This window comes from Haliotis rubra, unplaced genomic scaffold, assembly GCF_003918875.1.
Source record: "Haliotis rubra isolate DU_JTF1 unplaced genomic scaffold, ASM391887v1 Scf658, whole genome shotgun sequence".
NCBI classification, from domain to species: domain Eukaryota; kingdom Metazoa; phylum Mollusca; class Gastropoda; order Lepetellida; family Haliotidae; genus Haliotis; species Haliotis rubra.
In genome coordinates, this window is record NW_025767366.1 from 251,250 (window position 1) to 275,778 (window position 24,529).

At 39.4% G+C, this 24,529-nt stretch overlaps 2 protein-coding genes across 2 annotated transcripts; one reads left to right on the plus strand and one right to left on the minus strand.

Annotated features, from left to right (window-relative positions):
• Positions 1-974: 974 nt before the first annotated feature.
• LOC124257318 (2-hydroxyacyl-CoA lyase 2-like) lies at positions 975-14,278 on the minus strand. Its single transcript, XM_046691353.1, is given in 17 exon segments — positions 975-2,731; positions 3,191-3,289; positions 3,976-4,077; positions 4,079-4,151; positions 4,806-4,943; positions 5,496-5,650; positions 6,125-6,219; positions 6,410-6,533; positions 7,080-7,189; positions 7,809-7,909; positions 8,652-8,763; positions 9,223-9,361; positions 10,121-10,212; positions 10,852-10,930; positions 11,477-11,581; positions 12,458-12,511; positions 14,128-14,278. Coding segments are annotated over 17 exon segments (1,905 nt in total). The 5' UTR covers positions 14,269-14,278; the 3' UTR covers positions 975-2,545.
• Positions 14,279-14,467: 189 nt separating this feature from the next.
• Positions 14,468-24,120, plus strand: LOC124257317 (sodium-dependent glucose transporter 1-like). The gene is made up of 4 exons (XM_046691352.1): positions 14,468-14,543; positions 16,326-16,475; positions 17,731-18,016; positions 19,329-24,120. The coding sequence occupies exons 2-4, from the start codon at positions 16,332-16,334 to the stop codon at positions 21,296-21,298; spliced, it is 2,400 nt and encodes a 799-aa protein (XP_046547308.1). The 5' UTR covers positions 14,468-14,543; positions 16,326-16,331; the 3' UTR covers positions 21,299-24,120.
• The last annotated feature ends 409 nt before the right edge of the window (positions 24,121-24,529 follow it).

Consider the following 24,529-nt stretch of genomic DNA (forward strand, 5'->3'; position numbering starts at 1 on the left):
ATCTCTGGCCTAATGAGCAAACAGTTAAATCACAAGTCTACACATTGCCCCATGAAGACTGTGTTTTGTTCATATTCACAGCAGAGCCACTTATCTGTGACTTGTAACATCTGGACCGACAAGCTGTTTCCTCCCAAAATGTTATTAGTTTATAATAACCAATAGTCAGAAATAGCTTCAGACCAGCTAGATATGACTTGTATACCATGGCTGTTTGTCAAGTTTAATGTTTCCATCCATATTTAAGGATGGGATAGTGTCAAAGTACCTAGTGAACAGGTTTTTATGTACATTTAACATGTCATTGTAGTGATGTGGATCTTTGCTTATGATATCAAGCACAGGTCTACCATGTTCACATTGTTTGCTGGATAAGTTCTCAAACGGGGCAGTGGGGTCGACTAGTGGTTAAAGTGTTTGCCCATCATGCCAAAGACCCAGGTTCGATTCCCCACATGGGTACAATGTGTGTAGCCCATTTCTGGTGTCCCCCAGCTGCGGTATTGCTGGAATATTGCTAAAAGCAGTGTTAACCCCAACTCACCCCAAAAGAACACGATTTTTCATTGTGACTAATTCTGCAGTTGTCTGACAGAATATATAAATGTAATAAAAAATAGGATGTTCTTGGATTATTTTGAGTAGTTCAAAACAACTTAATTTTGTGAAAAGCAGCCTCAAACTAAACTCACTTTAAGGCCATATGACTGAACCATCAATTGATATTAGTCATGTTAACAATGGACACAATACCTGTGAAGATCCAGATGAGAATTGGTCTTCAGTAACTCATACTTGTAATGGGATCGAGTGGTCAGATTGGTTATCGTATACATCCCAATTCCGTAGATTGATGCTCATGCTGTTTGTCACTGGATTGTCTGGTCCAGACTTGATTATTTACAGATCGCAAACAATATACCTGGAATACTGCTGAGTGCAGCATTCAACAACAAACAAAACAACGGATAGAAAATCTTTATACACTTTATTGACAGTGTAACTGTAGCAAGCTTTGTTTAATTATGTGAAAGAAAACATTCATATATTGCGTAGGAATGTTGCTTGTTTTTTCTTCACACCTAATACAGCATACATGCTGGCATGAAATGGTTTGATCTGCAAAATATACTGCACAATAAAGTGAAGGAACTTTACCATTTAGAAGGCTGTTACAATACTCACTGGTTATAATAGTTATACATGTACTTGTCATGTGAAAAAACGGATGTTCTTAAACATTCTTTGAGTAGTGTTTTATGTACATGTGTTTATGTATGCAGTTTCCCTCAAATGCAAAAATATTTAAAAAATAAATATACATAAGATTTCATCAATACATATAACTGACACGTCACAGCCATACTAACAAGCACTCTCACAAATGAATCATTCAACAAAACAAACCATAGGAACTCTAGGGTAAAGATTTCTAGCAAATACTGCTACATATATGTTAAGAAGGCAATAATATCACAAAGGTTATTCACTTGATACATATCTTTGAAGGAACCAGGAAATCTGAAGTAGGACATCTTCAGCTAATAGATGTCATGAGTGTGGCTCTTTACATTCGTGGCATATCACAGCTTGATATGTGAGGAAAAACTGCAAAGTGTCACATTGTGGGTATTCATATATGAATATAGGAACATTCAAGGTGACGGGTATGGTACTGACAAAATAAAGTCCAAAATGAGAGTAAACCTGGAACTGGATCATGTCTGAGCATGTATGTCTGGCTGTAGTATTCCGTACTAATACTGGCTTAATAGTCCTAGCCCACTGAGATACCATGAGATATGAGGCTTCAGTTTAACATGGGTACCCAGACTCTGTACACTGATTCGGAGCCAACCAGTCATTGTTTCATACCCTTCTTCATGTCAATCAGGGTCACAACAAGAAACATCTTTCTTTCTCTTTGGGTATTTAAGATTGACTCAACATCCACTAACCAGGCTACAACATGAACTACAGGCTGCACCTTAGACACAACACCTCTACTATGGACTGATGATACAGAAGACGCAAGCCTGCTAGTCTGAAACAAGTGAAATTAAGGAAGGACAAATGACAATTCCTTCCAGTCTATAATGTTTACTATTAGGTATATGGCAAATCCTCAGCTGTGATCATTAACCTACGACTGTTGTAAGTCAATGTTAATGTACACGGACCCTTTCATCAAAGCAATCGTACCGCTAATATAATCGTAACTCCCATACTTTAACCAAGACTTACGACTGTCATAGCACTACAATCACTTTGAGGAACAGGGCCCTGGACCAAGTTTGCTTTGTGCAAGGGAACCACTGGTAGGAAGGAGGGAGGGAGGTAAGATGGAAGGAAACAGTCAGTATTGTTTGTCTTGCATTTTTAAGCAAACAGAACACATATATAGTTTCCACCATGTTTCATAAAGTTTGCATTTTGAAAAGTAAAAAATATAGTGTGTAAACATTGTTCTTGTTTCCCAGTTTTTCAATGATCTGTAATCCAATATATAAGAATCACCTAAATGATAATTGTGACATTTTGAGCATTATACAGATATGCTGCCCTCTCGAAAGTTGGTCTTTCCGATGAGGGCGTTGATGAGCACTGTGTTGCCGGCTCTGTAGTCTTTGAGAGCTCTCTCCAACACTTCCTTGATGTTGTCCTCGTTTGTTCGGTCCAGACGATAGCCCTTCCCTCCATAACCCTCGGCAACCATCTCATAGTCGCAATGCTAAAACAGGAAATAAAGTTACATCATTCCATTTGTCCGCTAATATAATACAGGATATTAACTATCCCCCATATGCATTGGGAGATGAGTCTCGTTTCGTTCATCATATAGAACAATGAATTCTCACATGGCATTGATTTTTGACATGTTTATACAACAGGGAGGAAAGTCATCCTCCAGATTCCAGAGGACATCCCTACCAAGTTAGCTTGCTGAAAGATATATTGCATCTGACTACATTTCATAAGGTCTGTGCTTGGATTCCAATCACTGGACAGGGAATCTTTATGGCCGCTAGATCGGCTCACAAGGTAATAAGCATGTGCATATTCAAATGTGCAAAACATGTCTCAGTACTCTCCTATGGTTGCACAGGACATGCCTTTTGTTGTCTGTACAATGACATGGTTCAAATCCCATTATTGGACGTTTATGGCTGCGACACACAATATTTCTTACCGCCAACTGACAGGCCACACTGCTCCCAAACATAGGCACTTGTTCCCTGGCAATCTGTGTCCAGCCAGCATCATTCCCCACCACTGACAGCACGGGCACCTGCACCATAGAAGCTACTGTATCACACTGAAGACCATCTTTCATTAACATGCACAATTCCATGAGCATACTGACTTCAGTGTAACTGTTTAAACAGTGCTAAAACTAGAACATGGTGACATGTTTCAGAAAAATCTAAATTTTTAAGATTAGTCCAAAGGAACATTGTTAACCTTGTCACCAGTCCTCAGAGCTTGATGCTATTTGATGGTTATTGGCCTGATAATTGTATCCTGCGCAACAATAAATAATAATGCTTTGTAAAGTTTAAAATGACTTAATCCTTAAGTAAATGGTGAATCCCACACTCATCTCTACAGAGCAGCGTCTGTGTACAAAACTGTTCGGTAGAGACATTTCACTTAGTCCTGCTGATGTGATGATTGTGGGTTGTGTACTTTACCTCGAGTGAGTGAGTTTAGTTTTACGCCGCACTCAGCAATATTCCAGCTATATGGCGGCAGTCTGTAAATAATCGTGTCTGGACCAGACAATCCAGTGATCAACACCATGAGCATCGATCTGCGCAATTGGGAATCGATAACGTGTCAACCAAGCCAGCGAGCCTGACCACCCAATCTCATTAGTTGCCTCTTACAACAAGCATGGGTTACTGAAGGCTCATTCTAACCCGGACCTTCACGGGTGCGTTACCTCAAGACTGGAACCTGTACACTAGTACATACCTTATGCCTTGTAAATGTATCGACCTCAGCCACACTGTATCCTAGAGTCCCATCTCCATATATAATCCACACATCACTTTCAGGGCGACACAGCTTGGCCCCCCAGGGCAAACCCTCCACCAACCCCTAGGGTCCCAAATGCTCCGGGGTCAAGCCAGTGCAGCGGGCCACGGGGTCTGAAAGTTGAGGGAACACTCAAAAAGTGTTTGTTGCAAAGTTCAAATACAGGAGATACAGATCTGGCATTGTGAATACTTCATGGGTTTGTATACATTTTATTCCTCATAAGTAGCCATATTTCAACATGGATACTTGTCTCCTCTTCACCACAGAGTGGCCGTACAGATACGTATTCAGGCGGGGATGGCAAAATGAGGCTATAGTATATACTTGTAAAGTACTGATGACAGGGGGAGTGGGAATTACCAAATGATCAGCAAAATGTTGCATGGTATAGATACCAAGGATTGTCACAAGTTGATGGGGTATGATGACACACCAGGACAGCCAGATCACATTTAGGAGGTCAAACCCTCTATATACTTGCAGTAAGATCATGACCATCAGGGCGGAGGTCCACAAAGTGTTACATAAAAGCAAGGGCATTAGGATTGTCAAACTGTGAGTAATGAAGTCTGATTAGACATATCAATAACAGAATACCACCAACTAGTATCCAGGAACAACACGCAGTCATACACAAGACAAATACAATTCCAATACTGAGATCAGTCAATACCTAAAATCAACGGAAAGATACCACCATAAAAAACTTCTTTTCAAACAAGGGACACATCACACATGTTCAGTATTAAAGTGAAGCCACCAACCGGAGGATGTAAGCTGCAGTGGCTACAAAGTCCCCGCCATCTGCTACTAAGATGGCGTCGTCAGAGAGGACCTCTTCCACTGTCATCAAGACCTTCAGAGGGTTGAGGTGGTTGTCTGGGATCTCCTCAGCCTTCTTTCTGTCAGGACAAAAACACATAACTGAATAACTGTTTCCTGTGGCAGACTTTCTTCAGTTGAATAGTTTACAAGAGCCTGTGATGTAAGTATACAGTAAATTGAATTAATCAATAATACACAAGTCTTTCTCTTGAATTAATCAGGGACATGATCTGAGGAATATCTAAACCCTCTGTGATTTATAAATTAAATTGAAAAACCTTCTGAACATGTTTTACAACCAACATGACATATTTTAAGTTAAGCAGAAACTGAGTAGGTTACACCATACAGACAATATCTTCAGTGATATGATGTCTCTTATAATGTATTCTTCATTTGGCTCAGAAAACTTGTGTAAAATCAGAGGTATATTATTTTGAATTGATCACTGTCCAGTTATCAGAAATGAGTGTATCTCAAAGTCATAGGATTTCAAAATTTTAAAAACTGGTAATTGTAATAGATTTCTGATACTTGTTCCTTACATCTGTTAATGGCAAATCTTCCTCTCTGAAAAACTTTTCTCATTTCAAACAAACTATAAATACACCAATGAATCTGTTACTAACCTGTTGGCAATCTCCTTCTCTTCATCCCGATCTCTCAAAGTTTTCACCCAATCAGGATCACACTTGTATCCTCTCATCCCTGCCGCCACATCCACCATGAAGGAACCAATATCCCCCTGGACTGCCAGAGTCGGCTTCCAGAACATGTCCGAGTTCTACACAAAACATAATAACATAATAAGTTATGTTGAAATATAACTAACTACTCAATGAGAAGCTGCAAATAGTTCTTTCAACATGTCTGCATTGGCATTTGTATAATCTGTTGAACAACTACAAGAGTCCTCACTGGAGGGAAATTTCAGAGGCATTGGCTCAGTGGTTTCTGAAATGATGTTGACAGATGCCACGACCAATACTGAAGCTGCTCGACATGCTGGCCTCTAGCTGTGAGTGGGCATTGACTCTTACACTAACAACAGTACTGACTGACTGAGTTTAGTTTTACGCCGCTTTTAGCAATATTCCAGCAATATCACGGCGGGGGACACCAGAAATGGGCTTCACACATTGTGCCCATGTGGGGAATCAAACCCGGGTCTTCGGCGTGACGAGCCAACGCTTTAACCACTAGGCTACCCCACCGCTCCCCCTAACATCAGTAACCTACAAAACAAATCCAGGTTCACCTTGTAGAGTTGATCCTTGCATCTATTCACGGCAATAATCTTTGAACGGCGGCTAAGAACACGTCCGTAGCCCAGACGGAAATCACAGACAGCACCTTCAAATTTGGAAATCATTGTTAGTTTTGACTACAAAATCCTCCAGTTTATTGAAACAAGAATCACAGGAACTTTAAACGCAACATATCACCCTAGCATAACTGTTTATTGGGACTCTTCAACATCCAGTCTCATGACTGAGTTGACCTCCATGAATGATCAGAGTTTTGACCAACAGTATTTGCCTACCTGCCAGGACCACCACGTCAGCTTCCTTGAGGGCATCCTTCCTGCGCTGGCGGACCTGGATGTCACTCGACTTTCCCAGCAGCCCTCGGGACATACCACCCAGGAAACACGGAATCCCCAAACTCTAGAAACATTTCCAATACACATATGATGAAACACATATGCTGAAATGCACATCTGTAACATCCATCCTAAAAACATACAAACTAAAGCATATTTTCTATACAAAAAATATCAACATAATATTTTAATGTAGGGTCTTTCAGAGTTTAAAACACATCTCTTCAAGTTTTAGGTAAGCACCACATTCACATTGATTTATATCAAGGCATACCAGTTCCGATGTTATCACTTTGATGGTACTAATGAGATGCTGACACACCAAGGGTGGAAATTTGGTTCTAAACGGGGGCATTGTAGGTTATATTGTGAAAGCAGTTATCCATCTAGCTGCTGTGCCAATGATGACCATCTTGTACATCCTTCTTTAACCACTGCTCATGTATGACATAACTCAAAATGGATGTCAGCTACAAGTGTGACTTTTCTGCAAATGTGACGTAATAATGATTAGTGCCACACTGAGGTTGCCTTGATTTATCCCTGAACATGTGATAAAGAACAGTTCCTCAACATCCCCCCCTCCCTTCTGAATCTGCTTCCTCCTCACCTCCACAGCCTTCCTGAGGTCCTCTACCGGAGTTGGTGGCAATGTGGCCTGACTTCCCAGCAGAATCACAGGCTTCTTGGCTCTGGACAACATTTCAATACACTGCTGTACTGGAAAAATCATAGTAAGTTTAAGATATACCACAGAATAAGAGCGTGTGAGTGGGCGAGAGAAAGTACACATTTTTCTTAATATTAAAATCAACAAACATGCAATTTGGCTTTGAGAAATGGACAGAACACAAAATAAACTGTAAGTTCGATCATCATTTCTAAAAACTAACTAAAACATGCATGGTTTTGCTACAGGAGGACATTAACTACAGGCAATATATTACCACTTTCTTTAGTACTTTGAAAAGACCCAGTCAGACAGCTACCATTACTGATTAAGACATATCTGAGAACTTACTGAGTGAGTGAGTTGGGGTTTATGACGCTTTTAGCAATATTGCAGCAATATCACAGCGGGGGACACCAGAAATGGACTCCACACATTGTACCCATGTGGGGAATCTTGGGCCTTCGGTGTGACGAGCGGACACTTTAACCATTAGGCTACCCAATTGTCTCCTAAGAACTTAGAGCTTGACATCACACTGTGTACATTTGCTGCAACTTCATACCTCGAACAAAAATATTAAGGGGCAGAGGAGGGGTCGGGTGTCTGTGTGCATGTATGTTGGTTTACCTAGCAATGTTATATATTTGTTCAGAGACCACAACTTACCTTGGGATCTAGAAGCCATGGGTCTCTCCACTTTCAAAGGCGTAAGGTCCCTTTCTTCAAAAGCTCCAGCAAACAGGTTATTGAGATGATTTTGTAAATACCTAAAATGATGACAATAAAACCATACAAGACAAAATGTTGTGTCAACATATTATCACATCCATACGGTACCATTGTTTCAGACATAGATGTTTGCAAAACAAATTAAAAATAAATTACAGTATACTGAAATCTTTCAAATAAGCTGCAAAGTGAATCAGCAATTAAAAGAAAAATTCTACAAAACATGAAAAATTCATTAATTGAAATCTCCATCGATATGTCAACAGGTCGTCAGTTGATAACTAGAAAAGGATTATTTGTTTTTTATAGTATGTTATACTGTTTATTGTTGCAATTAACAACATTACAGCAGGCTTACAATAGTCATTAAAGAACAAAACAGTGATTGATATCAAGAGCAGCGTCACATACTGTCATGGTATCCAGTCAACCAAACTAGTGAACTTGACCATCTGATAAATCTTACAAGTATAGGCTGCTTGGGATCTCACTGACTTGGCACCTGTGAAGATCCGGGTTAGAATTGGTCTTCAGTAACCCATGCTTGTCGTAAGAGGTGACTAACAGGATTGGTGGTCAACCTCGCTGACTTGGTTGACATGTGTCATTGTATGCAAATTTTGTAGGTCGATGCTCATGCTGTTGATCACTGGATTTTCTGGTCCAGATTCAATTATTTACAGAATGCTGCCATATAGATGGAATATTGCTGAGTACGGCATAAAACTGAACTCACTCACTACTGACTTCAGAAAACAAACACAGACAAACAAATCGCACCAGTTAATCAATGTCTGTACAAGTCCACCAGCTTTGTCCTTCATACCGATCTCTCTTTTCACCATGGCATAGGGATACAAGGTGTCGATGGGGAACTCAATAAACACAGGCCCTGAAGGATATTAATATCGAAATCAAGTCTGAAGACATATGAAAGGACACTCCGAAAACATACATATCATTCTCAAAACTGTCGGAGACGATAGCCTGAAGCAATAGCTGTACGATAATAATTCAGAATGGGAACACATTATAACTGCAGTGGACAGCATGACCAACATTGTAGGATGATTAGAATAACATGGGATGTTTCTGGAACAGTGGTGAGTAACAAACCAAATGTTTTTAAAACATTCATTCACTCAACGAGTGTGTATAAGCCTCACAATGTCGATTCCAAATGTGAAAGGAAAAACCTGATGAATATGAATTAATTCATAGATCTTAACGTTTTGGTGAACTCATAAGAAAATGAATGGTACCATTTAATCATGAATATTAAATTTGGATGAAGGTGGGATCAAACTCCTGACCAGAGAACCATGGCAGTAATAAGGGAGACAACTCCTACCTGGAGTCCCAGACTGGGCCACCTGAAGGGCTGTCCGTACAGTGGGAACTATGTCTCGGATCTTGGTTATTGTTGCACAATATTTACACAGAGGTTTAAACAGAGACATCTGGTCTATATCTTGTAGAGCTCCCCGACCCTGAAATTATTAACATACCTAGAATAAGTCTTAAACTAGGCAAAATGAAAGTGTAAAGGTTGATTCAACTACATATTTCAAAAACATTAATTTAAAAGATCACTACTGATCACAACATAAACATACCAAAATTCATTACATTCATTACAAGGATGGGCAAGTTTATCACAATAGCTGCCATACTTGTGTGGTTAAAGTTGCAGTTTCAAAACATGATTGAATATTTAAGTCATGATCTGTGCATGTGTGTGTGTGGCTGCTTGAATTTCTCTAGATTAATGCTGGATTTAGAGTGCTAACCCACTGCAACACCATCCAACAGTTTAATATAGCCCACTGCGACACAACTCGGAGGTGACCAGTCGTTGTTTTCTGCAGTTTTTTTTATTATTTCTTGAATTATTCAGATTTACACTATTTCACTCTTTTATATTAGTTCATTGCTTTATGCAGCTTTATATTATTTTGTTGTTTTATCATTTCATGATACACTGTATCAGAATCCATGTTCACTTCAAAACACAATTTCTGGTGAACAACGAACACCAGTCTGTTTTCCTGTTTCCCAGAACCTGTAGTGGTATGATTTTTCATATAGAATTTTCACTCAAAGTACAAGTACCCAGTATTTGTAGATGAAATGCTTAAGGAGAGGGGTCACTTAGAGACAGAGAGATCCATCACCACACACTGGCAGACGTAGGGGACAATCCTCTATAGTGACATATACAAGAAGTAGCTATATGTAAATAAGGGTACCTTTAAAAGGGTGGCTGCAGCACCACCTATGAGGAGAAGCGGTGACTCAGCCATTTGAGCATTTTTGACAGCAGTCACAGTATTGGTCAGACCTGGAAAACATGGGAATGAGTGATTACTCAGAGAAGTGATTACCCAGACCAGTTATTACTCAAACTGATACATACAAACAACAAAAGTGTTTGTGAAACTTCAATGTCAGGTAGTGGGGGTGTTTTAAAGCAGGGGTGGAAATAACTTTAAAATTGCTAGTGTACTCCGGTACAGTGGCACATGTAAAATCACTTGCCCTGATAATTTTTCCTCTATACCGGCCGTTTTCTTGTTGATTTTTTAAAATAAGCAACATAATTAACATTGGAAAATCAACTGGACACCGGTACAGTGTGATATACAAATTTGCTTGCCCGACAGAAAAAAACACTGGACTGGGACATCAGGCAATGGGTTATTTCTACCCCTGTAAAGGACTAGGACTGACTGACTGACTGAGTTTGGTTTTACGCCGCTTTTTAGCAATATTCCAGCAACATCACGGCGGGGGACACCAGAAATGGGCTTCACACATTGTGCCCATGTGGGGATTCGAACCCGGATCTTCGGCGTGACGAGCCAACGCTTTAACCATTAGGCTACCCAAAGGACTAGGACAGATTTCACTTCAATGAATCATTAACTATCATTATTATTGCCAAAAAAGCATACATTAATGTAGATTAAGACTTTAGTACCTGGTCCTGCTGTTACGGCTGCCACTCCCACTGCTCCTGATAGACGAGCTACAGCGTCAGCTGCAAACACCGCTGTCACCTGACCAATAAAACAATGGCACTGTAAAATATTTCCTCAAATGGCAATATGATCCGATAAATTTGATGATGATTCCTTTATCACAAACATAAAATGCAATTTACAAAAACATATATTTGTATACTGAGGAATAAAGTGTCACCATGGGGTTTTCAATAATTATTGATTCTTTCATGAAAGGTTTAAAGAAGATAGTTCAGCATATTCAACCCTCTCAGTCAGCAGTTCTTGAGCTGCCGGATGACAACATGCCAATAACACCTATTGCACACTAATGATTGTGAGCATGAACACTAATAAAAGCACTGCCATCAACAATCATTAGTAACAGGACATGCTGACAATGTAAAAAACAAGTCATCAAGCCTGACCACTCACACCATCAAAAAGCCTGTTATGACCAGCAGAGACCAGTTCTGACCTGGAACCCCATGGGGTTAATGGTGTAGATCCCTTTTACATCCAGCACTGGGGTGCTGGGGACTTTTACTACCCTCTACTACTTTAAAGCTACAACGGTATGATTGTCAAATGTTTGATACAAACCTCATGTCTTGTATCAACGACTCGTATCCCCAGCCTTTCACAAGCCACCAGTATGGGTGAAATATGACCACCAACCAAAGTAAACACGTACTTGACACCATGCTCCTGGGATAAGCAAATAAAACAAGATAAAGTCACCAGGCTCTGAGACATGATACAGAGAACATGTAACAGAGAAAACAAGACTAATCAACCATAAAAATACAAGTTTTAAAAACAAAATTGATATTTCATAACGGTGTAGGATGAAAATGTCCATATGCCAATGTCATGTCATTTTTCTCCTTACTGTCGAGAGCTAAGAAGGGCAAGAACAGGTTTGATTGTAGTAGATAGTGGGTAGTGGATAGTGGGTAGTAGGTAGTGGTATGATACTATGACGCAACTAGGGATTGGAGCCATGACCTTCTCAATGAGCAGGTGTGGTATCCACCTGACTTTTCTTTACTTGATTAATGGTGACATAATCAGTATTCAAGCTACATTGTAGCACTGGCAGCATATTGATAATGAAACATGACTACCCTTCATATAGTTGCCTCTTATGACAAGACTGACTGACTGAGTTTGTTTTTACGCAGCTTTTAGCAATATTCCAGCAATATCACGGCGGGGGACACCAGAAATGGGCTTCACACATTGTGCCCATGTGGGGATTCGAACCCGGGTCTTCGGCGTGACGAGCCAACACTTTAACCACTAGGCTACCCCACCGCCCCCATATGACAAGAAGTGATTGCTTGGGACCTATATTCTTACCCATAATCCCTATCCATATCGCTAGATCATGGATGTAGTCTGTAGCCTTATTAGTCTATATTTAAGAGTCCTAAATATAGGGGTAAGAATACAGTTCATTGCTTAACACATAGTGTAATATAGTGCAGTGACTGCACATGCTGTAGGTGTATCACAGTGTAGCGATTGTAAACACATACACGGTGTGTGATTGTAACCATGGTAACAGGATCATGTGATTACCTTCAGAACATCTGCTACTATGTCTCCACCATTTCTCTTTGTTTGCGCATCAACCTAAAATACCATTTGATCAGAGTGAGACAAACTTCAATCAGTTCAAAACGATATAATATAAGCATAATACAACTTGACATATTCGTGATGCCACTGAAAAGAAGATAAATAACAGCCGATTATTTCACATTGTTATGGTTAATCTGTGTTGTCATAACAGTTGCTGGAGCCAACCAGGAGACATGGACGCCGGCAGTGACGGTAAGAGTTTCGCCCATAACCCCTGCTTGAAATGTATTCTATTTATTAGGACTGTTTCGAGGGTTTAGGGTTAGGTTTGGGGTAAGATTTTAGGGTTAGGTTTAGGGTTAGGGTTTAGGGTATTTATAAAAAACATAGGTGTATATTCTTAGGCATATAATGATTTTTAAAAATACGGGAGTTACGGGTGGAAATCTTTCTACAGTGTCACTAAGGAAGAATCTTCCCCAGAAGCACAGTTGCGATAAAACTGTAGTTGCTCCAACAAGGCCTTGAAGTCCTTGAAGGAAGTTGCAGGTCACAATGAGGAGGGCCAACAATAAGTTGCACAGCTGCACATGTGTCGACAAACTGACATAGGCAACAACTTGAACAAGTGTTGTCAAGACTTATAACATACATATAACATATGCGGCACATTTAAGAAATTAAACACAGAGTCGGCTTTAGAATGCTAACCACATAATAAAGGGCAAGATACATACAGCATTTGCATTCTCAGATATTTTTATTCAGACAAAACTGGTGACTTTCTGTGTACAAGAGTTCACAGTACTTAGCACTTGTGACCAGTCAGAGACGTAACGTGTACGTTAGACAGCCTATCGTCTCTTGTACGCGAGACGGGAGCACTCCGCGGTACTAACTGAAGCGCTTGACCCTAATTAATTCAATCACCATGGACCAACTGGATTGGGTGCAAACACAGCGCGGGGTGATTAAAGCGTCCCGTAAAATCCCCAAGCGAGGACTTGACAATCGTGAATAAACAGGTTTCTTGTCAAAGCAGAAACACCACGCCCAGGGTCGGTTGTTTACATATGCAAATTACGTAAAAACAATTTCTCGCATTTCTCGTAACTCCTAGTGAAGGGGCCATATATTAAATAAAAATTCATAATATTTGTATTAAACCATCATCAAGACTGTCACATGGTATTTTCAAAAGCAGAAAATGTATATATGCACTCCAAGGAAGACCTCTTCTGAAAAAGAATAATTTATTAGCCCATATTAGCTTTAACCTGACAAAGTACTTTTATCCTTCATGCGGCACTAACTGAAATCTGAAATATAAAATTAAAAAATAAAGTGCCGTTTTCTTCAAATATGATTTGGGTCGGAAAGTTTTGATAAGTGCTGTTTCAGCTGTATCATGTTTATCAGGTTAAAAGAGACCCAAAGTTTTACAAGTGATTTTTTTCTCCCATTATTCTGTTTCGTAATAGTATCGGACCAAAGCAGGAACCTTATGTATAATCTTGTAAGATATAAGAACACACTGCTGTATTCGAAAGGACTTGACAACATGTCTCATTGACAAAGATAGAGCCCCGGGTACAAAGTGCACAATCTGAATGTTAGACCCATAACAATTCTGCGAACGTGCTGTCATGCGTAGCTATGAGAAATACCTTGTGGGACCATTGGTAGAAAATGCCAAAACGTTTCAGCAAGAAGACAACACCAATTGTAGCAGCAGACAAGCTAACAGGAACTGCAAAATTGGTAAAATTCTTCTGCAAGTCTCCGAAGTAGCGATCCCATGACGCCATGTTGAATGAAATGTCCTTGACACTGCGGTACAAAGGTTATTATTTTGAAAATAAATACAAACAGACGTCTTTTTATATATATGATTATATTAATGCTTTTTTTACATAATTAAAAAGACATAAGTATTTAATTCGGTTGCTTTTATATCAGTTCAAAATTCAATATTAGTCTAGGAGCGAATATATTAGGACCGCCGCTATTACTTCCGTTTGATGTGTCGCTGTAACTTGACAACTCAGAATATTGATACTGCGAATCTATTTCGACGATACAGGTAAACACGGCATTAATGTCAACTTGATGTTCGATTCATGGTAACCTAAAGACACCGAGATCATCGTAGTTGGCAAAAAATATACAGTTATCGCCAATGTTTTCAGAAATGTGACATTTTCATTGGTATGATGTCAATCACTTCTGTTTCATTATGTCATATTTGGCTGATTGATACTAGGCTGTCACCCTCTTTGCAGGGGTAGCCTAGTGGTTAAAGCGTTCGCGGAAAGACGAAGACCCGTGTTCCATTTCCCATGTGTGAAGCTCATTTCATGATTTCTGGTGTTCCCCAGGGCGGTGGGGTAGCCTAGTGGTTAAAGCGTTGGCTCGTCACGCCGAAGACCCGGGTTCGAAACCCCACATGGGTACAATGAGTGAAGCCCATTTCTGGTGTCCCCCGCTGTGATATTGCTGGAATATTGCTAAAAGCGGCGTAAAACCAAACTCAGTCAGTCAGTCTGGTGTTCCCTGCCGTGATATTGCTGGAATATTTCTAAAAACGTGGTTTTAAGCGTCTTAAAACTATCCCTCACTCACTCCTTGCGATAGCCAAATAACACTGATGTTTGCTGGCTGCAGTTATAACACAAACTGGCTATGGGTAATGATTCGTTGCATGTTCATTGATTTCGGATGCCTCTTTGTTCCTCAGCGGACTTAAACCTAGATTTGGTTGTTGCCAACTATATTTCGCTGCACCTGTTCCTTTCCATTTTTTAAGGATACCTATCTCAACTTGTTGAATAGATGTTTTTCAATGTAATTTGAGGTTAGTTGTTTCAAATTTTGGAGGGAGAAAATGACAACTAGTGCTTGGCGCTACAATGCCTGTTAAGGTACATCCTGTTTGTTCTCCTATCTACATCAACAAGCATAGGGTTTCAAAATGTATGCCTCAGACTAGTAAAATTCAAGAAAGACTTGCAACTTTTTCTTGTGGACAGCCCGGGTTCGAATCCCCACATGGGTACAATGTGTGAAGCCCATTTCTGGTGTCCCCCGCCGTGATGTTGCTGGAATATTGCTAAAAGAGGCGTAAAACCAAACTCAGTCAGTCAGTCTTGTGGACAGAGACTTGTACCGTTTAGTCTTTGCAGATGATTCTTGTGAACAAAGGGGCGGTGGGGTAGCCTAGTGGTTAAAGCGTTGGCTCGTCACGCCGAAGACCCGGGTTCGAATCCCCACATGGGTACTATGTGTGAAGCCCGTTTCTGGTGTCCCCCGCCGTGATGTTGCTGGAATATTGCTAAAAGCGGCGTAAAACCAAACTCAGTCAGTCAGTCAGTCTTGTGAACAAGTGTGAATAAAACATATTTTCTAACCTGCATATTGATCATATCAAGTTGCATGCTGCCACTGTCTGTGGCTCAGAGGGGGTACGAGGATTCTTGGATCAACACTTGCAATTTCCTCCTTGAATAAGCTGATGTGACTGGAATACTGTTAAACATGTTAAACAACGCTTCAAACCAAACTCACTCACTCTGTGGTTTCCGCTGAAACACATGACATGTATATTAGCAAAGTGACTTTGTCCACAATATGGAAATTGGAACCAGGTGGGTTGAGATGGTATTTAGCTTACCGGTAGGTTGTAACTTGATGGAGACCTGAGAATGGCATTTGAGAACACACTGATCCATTAACTGGGTTAATAATATTAAAGGGATATGAGTAAACCCGCAGACATTGAATAAATATGTACTCAATATGATGGTGACGGTTATTATTATTGTGTCGAGTGGTGATAAACAATATTCCATCTATTCTTCTGTTGCAGGGAACTATGATGAGGGAGAGGGAGGATGAGGAGACTCTCTTTGACCAGGAGACTCTCCTCAGTACAGGATCGGTCAAGTTCGCAGGACGGTCAGATTGGTGCCGCAAATTCACCAAAACCATTGTTCTATCTGGGGCCTTCTTTGCTTTGGTATGTTATGGAATTCAGGATCATATTATTTATGTTTAATTTTCAATTCATTTTCTATGTTTGCAGCTGAGCAATAGGGAGTATTCTGTTTGTGTCAGTTGTTAATTTTGTGTTTTGTTCTGTACATAAATCAGGGAAAGAAATGCTTCTACCCTGTTATTTAAGAAAAGGGGTTCAAGGTACACAGCTCTATAAGGCACTGGGCAAATGCTTAGCCATTAGTCAGTATTTGTTATGATAACAGATAACTTTTTCCTACAGTTTGCGTCAGTGATTGAAAAACCATCGTTCTCAGGCAAGAGGATCTATTAACCTGAATCAGAGTCTAATATTTACCCTGGCCATGTAAAGACTGCTTTCTTTGGCTTTTGGCAGTGGTACCCTGTGTAGTGCAGGAGTTGTGCCCCTTGAAATGTAAATGCATCCAGTCGATTCCTTGTGCTTTTCTTTAAATGACATCACAAAATTATGACTGCCATAGCAGATAACCCAGTTGATCAGATAATAAAACAATTCAAGACTTCTTCCCTGACAGATAAACACAGTAACAGATTTCGAAAGTGAATATACTTATAACTCTTACATCAAGAAGATGGTTGAAAAATCAATCAAATTTTGCCATGCAATTTCTTTTCATTTTTTAAAAAAGGGTCTGTAGGATGATTTCGTCAAAAAGTTTCTCTTGTTTTTCATTATGTTCATTTGACATTTTGTGAAATAAGACAAGAATGGTTATTATATCCATGTAGTGCCGGGGTCATTGAGCATGTATGTTTTGGTTTTTGACAGGTTGGGAAAAACATTATGATTTAATTCTTTTTGTTAGTTTGCTTATGAGTGACAGTCTCATATCTTTCAACAGTCTTATAACTTTCAAGATTATTTTGTCTTCACCTTCTCCTGTTTTAGGGTCAAGTGAATCTGTGACCAAATTATACAGAATGACTAATATCTGTTGCATTGATCATTGGTTCAAGACCCACCATGATTAGTCTCATTGGCTTGCCAGGCATAGATACCCTGCATCACTTCCTGTTTTGTTCCCTACTGAGTTGCCCCTTGATGCTCTGTGGAGTAACTACAATACTGTTCTAGCCAGTTCAACTAACATTATGTTCTTGAGTCATTTGTTGTTCAGTCAGTTGTAGAATTGTAATCCTCTAAAGTTGAGTCACATTAAAAATATTAATTCTAGGAACGAAATTACAATAGGTGGAAGTTGGGGAACTCATTGATGTTGTTTTCCCTTCTCCAGGGTCTCTGTATAGCAATACCTGGTCCAACTCTCCTTGACCTTGGTGCAAGGGTCAATACCGACACAGAACACATTTCGCTCATCTTCACTGCCCGATCACTCGGTTACCTCATCGGGTCAGTCATTGGAGGGTTCCTGTTTGACCACTTTGACCAGCAGATCCTGCTCTTCTACTCACTGTTCCTGACGGCGATCGCAACGGCAGTGGCCCCATGGTGCGTCTCGCTCTCAGCACTGGCTATCATGATCTCATTCCAAGGTATCTCCATGGGTGTGCTTGACACAGGTGAGTCGGTGAATCCACAAGTCTTACGTTCCTCAAAAACCACATCTTATAGCCAGGGTTGTTTATAAAACCATAGACCAGGAGTACATTTTTCATCAGAAATAAAGCAGACATGAGCAGAGTTATTTCAAACATTGCCAAAACTAGAGCTTTGTCTATTAAAGTTACTGAGCAGTTACATACTCCCTTTTAATTGCTTTCTGTAAAGAAATTCTAGAATAAAGAAAACAAGAAATACTGACAGTCATGTCGACATGGTTAATGTTCTGTCTTACGAGGGAGCCTTTGTAAATAATACCATGCTTACGGACTGGTATAAAAGTAGATAGGGGAGCTTATTACAGTAGAGCACTTATTACAGTGATAAGGGTAATAACCAGGGTGTGAAATAGCCACTGGCCCGCTAGCCTGTGGCTAGTAAAAATTCAGTCAGGACAGTAAATCTCCACAGTCACTGGCCTGACTGCCTAGTGAATGTTCATTGGGGTCATTTTGTAAATATATCACTCTCTCCGACTTGTTCAGGTATAATACACTTTTAAATCATGCAAGATTATGGCCTGATAAAAAATGTTCATCATATTAACAAATTTTGAGCTAGTGACTTATTTGTGGACTATTAACTTTCAGGCATAACTTGCCCGACTGGCTAGCAAATTGGGAAACTGTTTCCTCTCACTGGTAATAACCATATTGTCTTGTGAATGGCATTGTGTCTTGATAATAACCCAGCTGTGTAGAGGGGTAGATTGGGAGGAAAACATATAATTGCTGATTGCTATTTTGAGGTTAGTTTGAGACAAATACACTAGTACTATAAATCTCTATCTAAGTCGATGTCTATCAGAACAAGAGATATGATCATTTGAATGGTAAACATTGTAAATTGTTGTGATGTTTTATATAAAATTTCAATTTTACCAACTTAGTTTGTGTTCCTAGGTGACTGAATTTGCCCCAAATTTTCTGTGCGTAATACTGAAAATATTCCCAAGTACTGAATCCCTTACAGGGACGTGTCCATTATTATTTGGTGTGCACTATAATCAAGAAAATACAGTAGGCCAGATCTGTTCCTTTTCTTGTTGTACAGCGTTGTGTTTGTTGCAGATAAGTTATATAAGTGAAGACAGGATAAGGACCAAATTTTGGAAATGTAGAAATTTATTGACCTTTTACATATGACTGACAACCAGCATTTTTCCCTTTGAATGCCATTATTTCAAAATGAAATTTCCTGGCATTGAATATTAAATATAACCCACAAATCTGAAAACATATTATCTCCTAATTCTAACTGCAATGCTTTCAGGTGGCAATGTCTTCTGTATCAAGATATGGGGGAGAAAGAGTGGCCCCTACATGCAGGTCGTACACTTCGCATTTGGCATGGGAGCCTTTGTGGCGCCACTTCTCGCACGACCATTCCTCATCAATCAGGACCTTTTGGCAGAAACTAACCGCACAATCCCCAACAATGGACTGCCTTTGTTAACTAACCTGCCCCATACGTCACTACTTCGGGCTGACCTGGAGAATCCACATGATAGATATCTACGAGATCTGTCTGCCAGTATGAATGTATCAGAATCAACTCAGAGTTCAACAATGGTGACGCCACTTTCTGAAATATTGGCCTTCAACACTTCTTTATCACCTACGACCACCCAGGAGACCCAGAAGCCTAAGAAACCTAAGATTATTAATTCAGGGGCGTTTAAGAAAGACAATGCTGATGGTGATAACCTGAAGGATGTGAATAAAGCGGGTGCAGTTGTTGGTCCTGGTGATCCTCCAGAGGCTGGTAAAACTGTCAATCCAGTATCAGACACACCCCCGGGTGTTGTCAGTCTAACATCTAATATTTCAGCTAATGGTACAGGTGGAGGTCAGAATGAAACTGATATTCCGGGGTCATCGACAACTTTTACAGCAGTCTCTACGTCATTAGTCCCGCCAGTGACCTCAAATGAGAACGGGACACTATCTAATACTACAACAAAGACCACCACCTCAACCACCACGACACCAGTGCCTACTACTACTGCTGCCACTACGACTATAAGTTCTACCACTACTACAACAACAACCACAACTACAACTACCACCACCACCACCACCACTACTACAACTACTCCAACTATCCCAGCTTCAAAAGCTCCAGCATCCTCGTCACCTTCTGAAGGTTCAAAAACAAATCCTGAAAGTACTCATACTAAATCTAATCCTCTAACCACTACACCCACTGCAGAAACTACTAATATAAATGAGACGCAAGCGGAATCTACAGTAACTATGACAACAGACAAACCAAAGAAGCCCTTGACATTTGGCAGCAAAGTTGGGTCTGCCTTGAAGTCGTTGGTCAACATGTCCAAGATTCAGTTTGCGTACTTGATCATTGGAGTCCTTCTGGTAGTGATTGCAATTATGTTCCTTATTCTGTACTGCCAGGATCGGAACCGACCATCCATATTCACACGTGACGAAGAACAAGATGGGAATTATGGAAAGGAATCTCGAGGTTACAGACTTACGATGCTCCTCCTCCTCTTCATCTTCTTCTTCATCTACGTTGGCATGGAGGTCACATTCGGAGGTCTTTTGTCTACGTTTTCATTTGAAAAAATGCATTGGGACAAACCGAAGAGTGCTGTGTTGACTTCCATTTTCTGGGGCTCCCTAGCTGCTGGTAGAGGATTTGCCATCTTTATTGCACGGTATTTCAAACCACCCTGTATGCTTGTAACAAACCTGGTATTTTTGTTAATTGGTTCTGTAATCTTAAGTTTTGGCATTGGGCATGTCCCTTACAATCTGTGGATCGGAACTCTGATACTCGGATTCGGAATGTCCTCTATTTTTCCAACCGGGGTGTCCTGGGCCGATCAGTACTTCCCTCTAACTGGAAAATCTACGGCAGTGTTCGTTGTTGGCTCTGCTCTTGGAGAAATGCTGATCCCAGTTTTAACAGGGTTGTTGTATGAGAAGAAGGAGAAGATGATGCTGATGTACATGATGCTGGTGTTGGGTGTCATGCTCGGCGTCATTTATGTTGTCATGCAGTGTTTTGCGACAAGGCGATGCAAGTTTACAGCGACTGCTCGCAACGGTTTTGTGCCTTTGCAAGATGATGAAAATATTTCCATGGACACACTTGAGGAGCAGAACTTTGAGGGATCCGGACTCCTCGAGACGTCACGACACCGTCCTGCACGAAAACATCCCAAACCTGCAAACATGGAACTAGAGTACAGTCGACTTGTTGATATTGATGACTGATCTGTTTGTCATATTGTCCTAATTTTGAAGTGATATGAACCTGCATATATACAAATATTACAGATTTATGAGCATGTATGTTGGGAGAGAATGAAGCTTGGAACACGTGTCCTGTGGAAAAGTGTCAAGTGATTCTTAATGGTCATGTATTGACTAAGAGATGACTTAGTTACCGGTGGTAATGTTGCAGAATAGTTTATCGGAAATATCAAGAGTTTCATGAAAATGTTTGTCATTTAGAGATTATGTTTTACCTCTCAAGCCCGATCAATGTACCTTTTGGTTTTACTGGTTTCTTTCCTGGTAATTTGCCAAGTGTTTGGACAAAAAATCATATTTATATCTAAAGAAACTTTAGAGTAGGCTTATTTGTAAACATGAAATATATAATCTGGTTTTGAAATCGAAAGAAAAATGAAACTTGCATTTCTGCTCAGCTTTTGAAGACCCACATGTCATTAGTTCACAGAATGTGATACAAGATTTTGGCACCAGTCTAACAGTTTATTTCTGCATTCTGCAACTTGTATTGTGCACATTTACTGTTACAATTTTTCCACAACAGAACTGACCTCAGGAGTATTTCAAGTGAACATCATTTATTGAAAGCATTTGTTTGAATGGAAATGGAAGAGTGTTTCATGTCTTTTTTTGCTGTAACCATGGTTACAATTACAAATATCAAATGATTATAATCTCAAACATGTTTTACCATTCATCATATGTTTAACCAAATTTGGCACTGGTGTGAGATGATATTGGTTTTTTTTGTGAGTTGTAGACCATACTAATGTGGTGAATTTTGTTAGAGGAATGTACTTAATGATGGTATCATCATGATAATCTACCCACCGATTCTTGGGTTAAATTAGTGCTGGTATTTTGCGTGTTAAAAATTGTGTGCATACTAGTGCTTGACTAGTTCTACATCAAAGCAATCATTTATATAGTTTTGAACTTAGGGTTGATGGTAGTCCCTATGTCAATCTTTTAAGTATTAGAAGCCTAAGTTTGCCATGTCTACGCAGGAGGTCTTAAACATTTTAGGCCACATACCCCAAATCACTTTTTGAAAACATACGTTGGAAATTGAGTTTTTAAAATGTATCATGCATTTCAGTAATACAACAACTCCAGTCTCAATGCATAATTGTAAAGTGTAGAATGGTTTCGAGGACAAGCTCCCAAAAATGTGTAACTTTGGAACAAAAAGACCTAACGGTCTAGCTAGATCTAAAACATGAACCTGATCTGGAAGTAGAACCATGTAGCTTGCAGAATAATATGAAATACTTTGGGATTAAGCTGATTCTAATGACCACTTCGTGATAAAAGACGAAGATCTGTTTATGTTGCCTACATGTTAGTGATTATTTTTGTGTGTATTTTTGTGATACTTGCAACGTCTGCAGGCAAAGAATATTAATTTGGAATTATAGCATTCCTTATGTCAAGTACTTTGACAAATACTTGAACACTGATAAAGTTGTCATTGGCATGTCCAAGTTTGATGGAGCTGGAATATATGTTCATGTTACATTTGTTTTTGACTGGAACTGAATGTCATTGCCAATGGAGAATGTGACATCCCAGCATCGATCTAATTAAGATAAAGTCATAATCAATCAAGATAATGCACTCCAATATCTTGAGGAAACAAGGATTTCCAATCACAATCAAAAAGATGGATGCATGGACAATTAAATTGAAATTCTCTCTAACAACTCGATTTAGAAATAGCCACCACAGTATAAAAGCACAGACTTTGTTATTTCCATTTGAAACTGACATGTTTGTTCATTTTCGAGATGCTGAAATCTGATGAGCTCCACTGAATATTTTCTCACTTGTTCTTGGAATTTAGAAGTTTTGACAATATTTGACTGATTATAAAGCTCATAAGATATGAACAGTTTGTCAGAGAGGTATCATATTAAAGTAAAGTTTATATATTTAAGAGATTGTCTAAATCAAGTTTTGAGTTTCATCAACCATTTGACAAGATTGTTGAGCTGTTAAGTATCACGTAGTGCCATATTGCTGGAAGACACAGTGTATGTATGTACGTTGCTTGTGCCATGCTGTTTGTGTTCCTCATCCCAAGCAGATTCCTAAACTTCCATCTTGCTCAGAAATGAAACAAAGGGTTTCATGTCAACCCATTTGTCTTGTGTATATGTCATCATGCCCTACTTTATCATTTCATAAAAGATAACCAAGCCCATATTAGCTTTATACCTGTCAAAATATTCTGAAAGGGGAAGTAACTCTACTTTTTGTCATTTTTCCTCTGTTAAGCTCTTTGATTTTTAAAATGCTTTCAGACTCTATATGCTTTCCCCATAACACAATATTTCTCCTTTGAGTTGTGCATTCTGTTGGAAAGGTTTCTTTTTAATAGTGTTGAACTTTGCTGCCAAGCCATTCTGATCAGTATTGTGACTCATATGTTGTTCTTTTTGTATGTTACTTTCTCACCTGTATTTTCAATCCAAAATATTTTGTTGTTGCTTTACCTTCTTTGATTTCTTCATATTTCCTGATATTTCACCATCAATGAAGCAGGGTAAATCTCCATTCTTTCATGATGAATACTTAGGACCCATTTAAATACAATATGGTCATTTGAGCCAGATTGAAAACACTGGAACCTAAAGAAGCCATCCAATAGAATTTACCCGTAATCATGTATGTGACGACAGATGCTTATGGCAGTTCTGAAGTCAACCAGTAACCAATAGGTCATGTGTATTTGTCATAGCAGAGATATTATACCCTTGAACACCGAGGATGATGCTCCTTCAGAAATTGCGCATTGAGATAAGAAACAACATGGAGTGAACTAGTCATAGTCTGCCATAATATTGTTTACAGAGGCCCAGATAAGCTGCGTATCCAGGTAAAATATGCATAGAATGACGCATTGAAAAATAATTGTTGCGTACCAATTACGCATTTAAAATGTTAGATACACAAAAAGTTTAAAACAAATGTGTACGGAATATATTTATAAAAATCGCTTGTGTAATGAAAAAGACATCGATTGCTATCAAGTTGTACTGTTAGTATAGGACAAGTGTTGTACTGTCAGTATAGGATGAGTGATTTTTTATGAAGTAATTTCCATTATATTTAAGTTGGTTTTGACTAGGTATGACATAAGGCAGAACATACCTGCTTAGTAAACTTACTCAATGACGTAACACTTAGGTGAGTAAAGTGACTGAAATA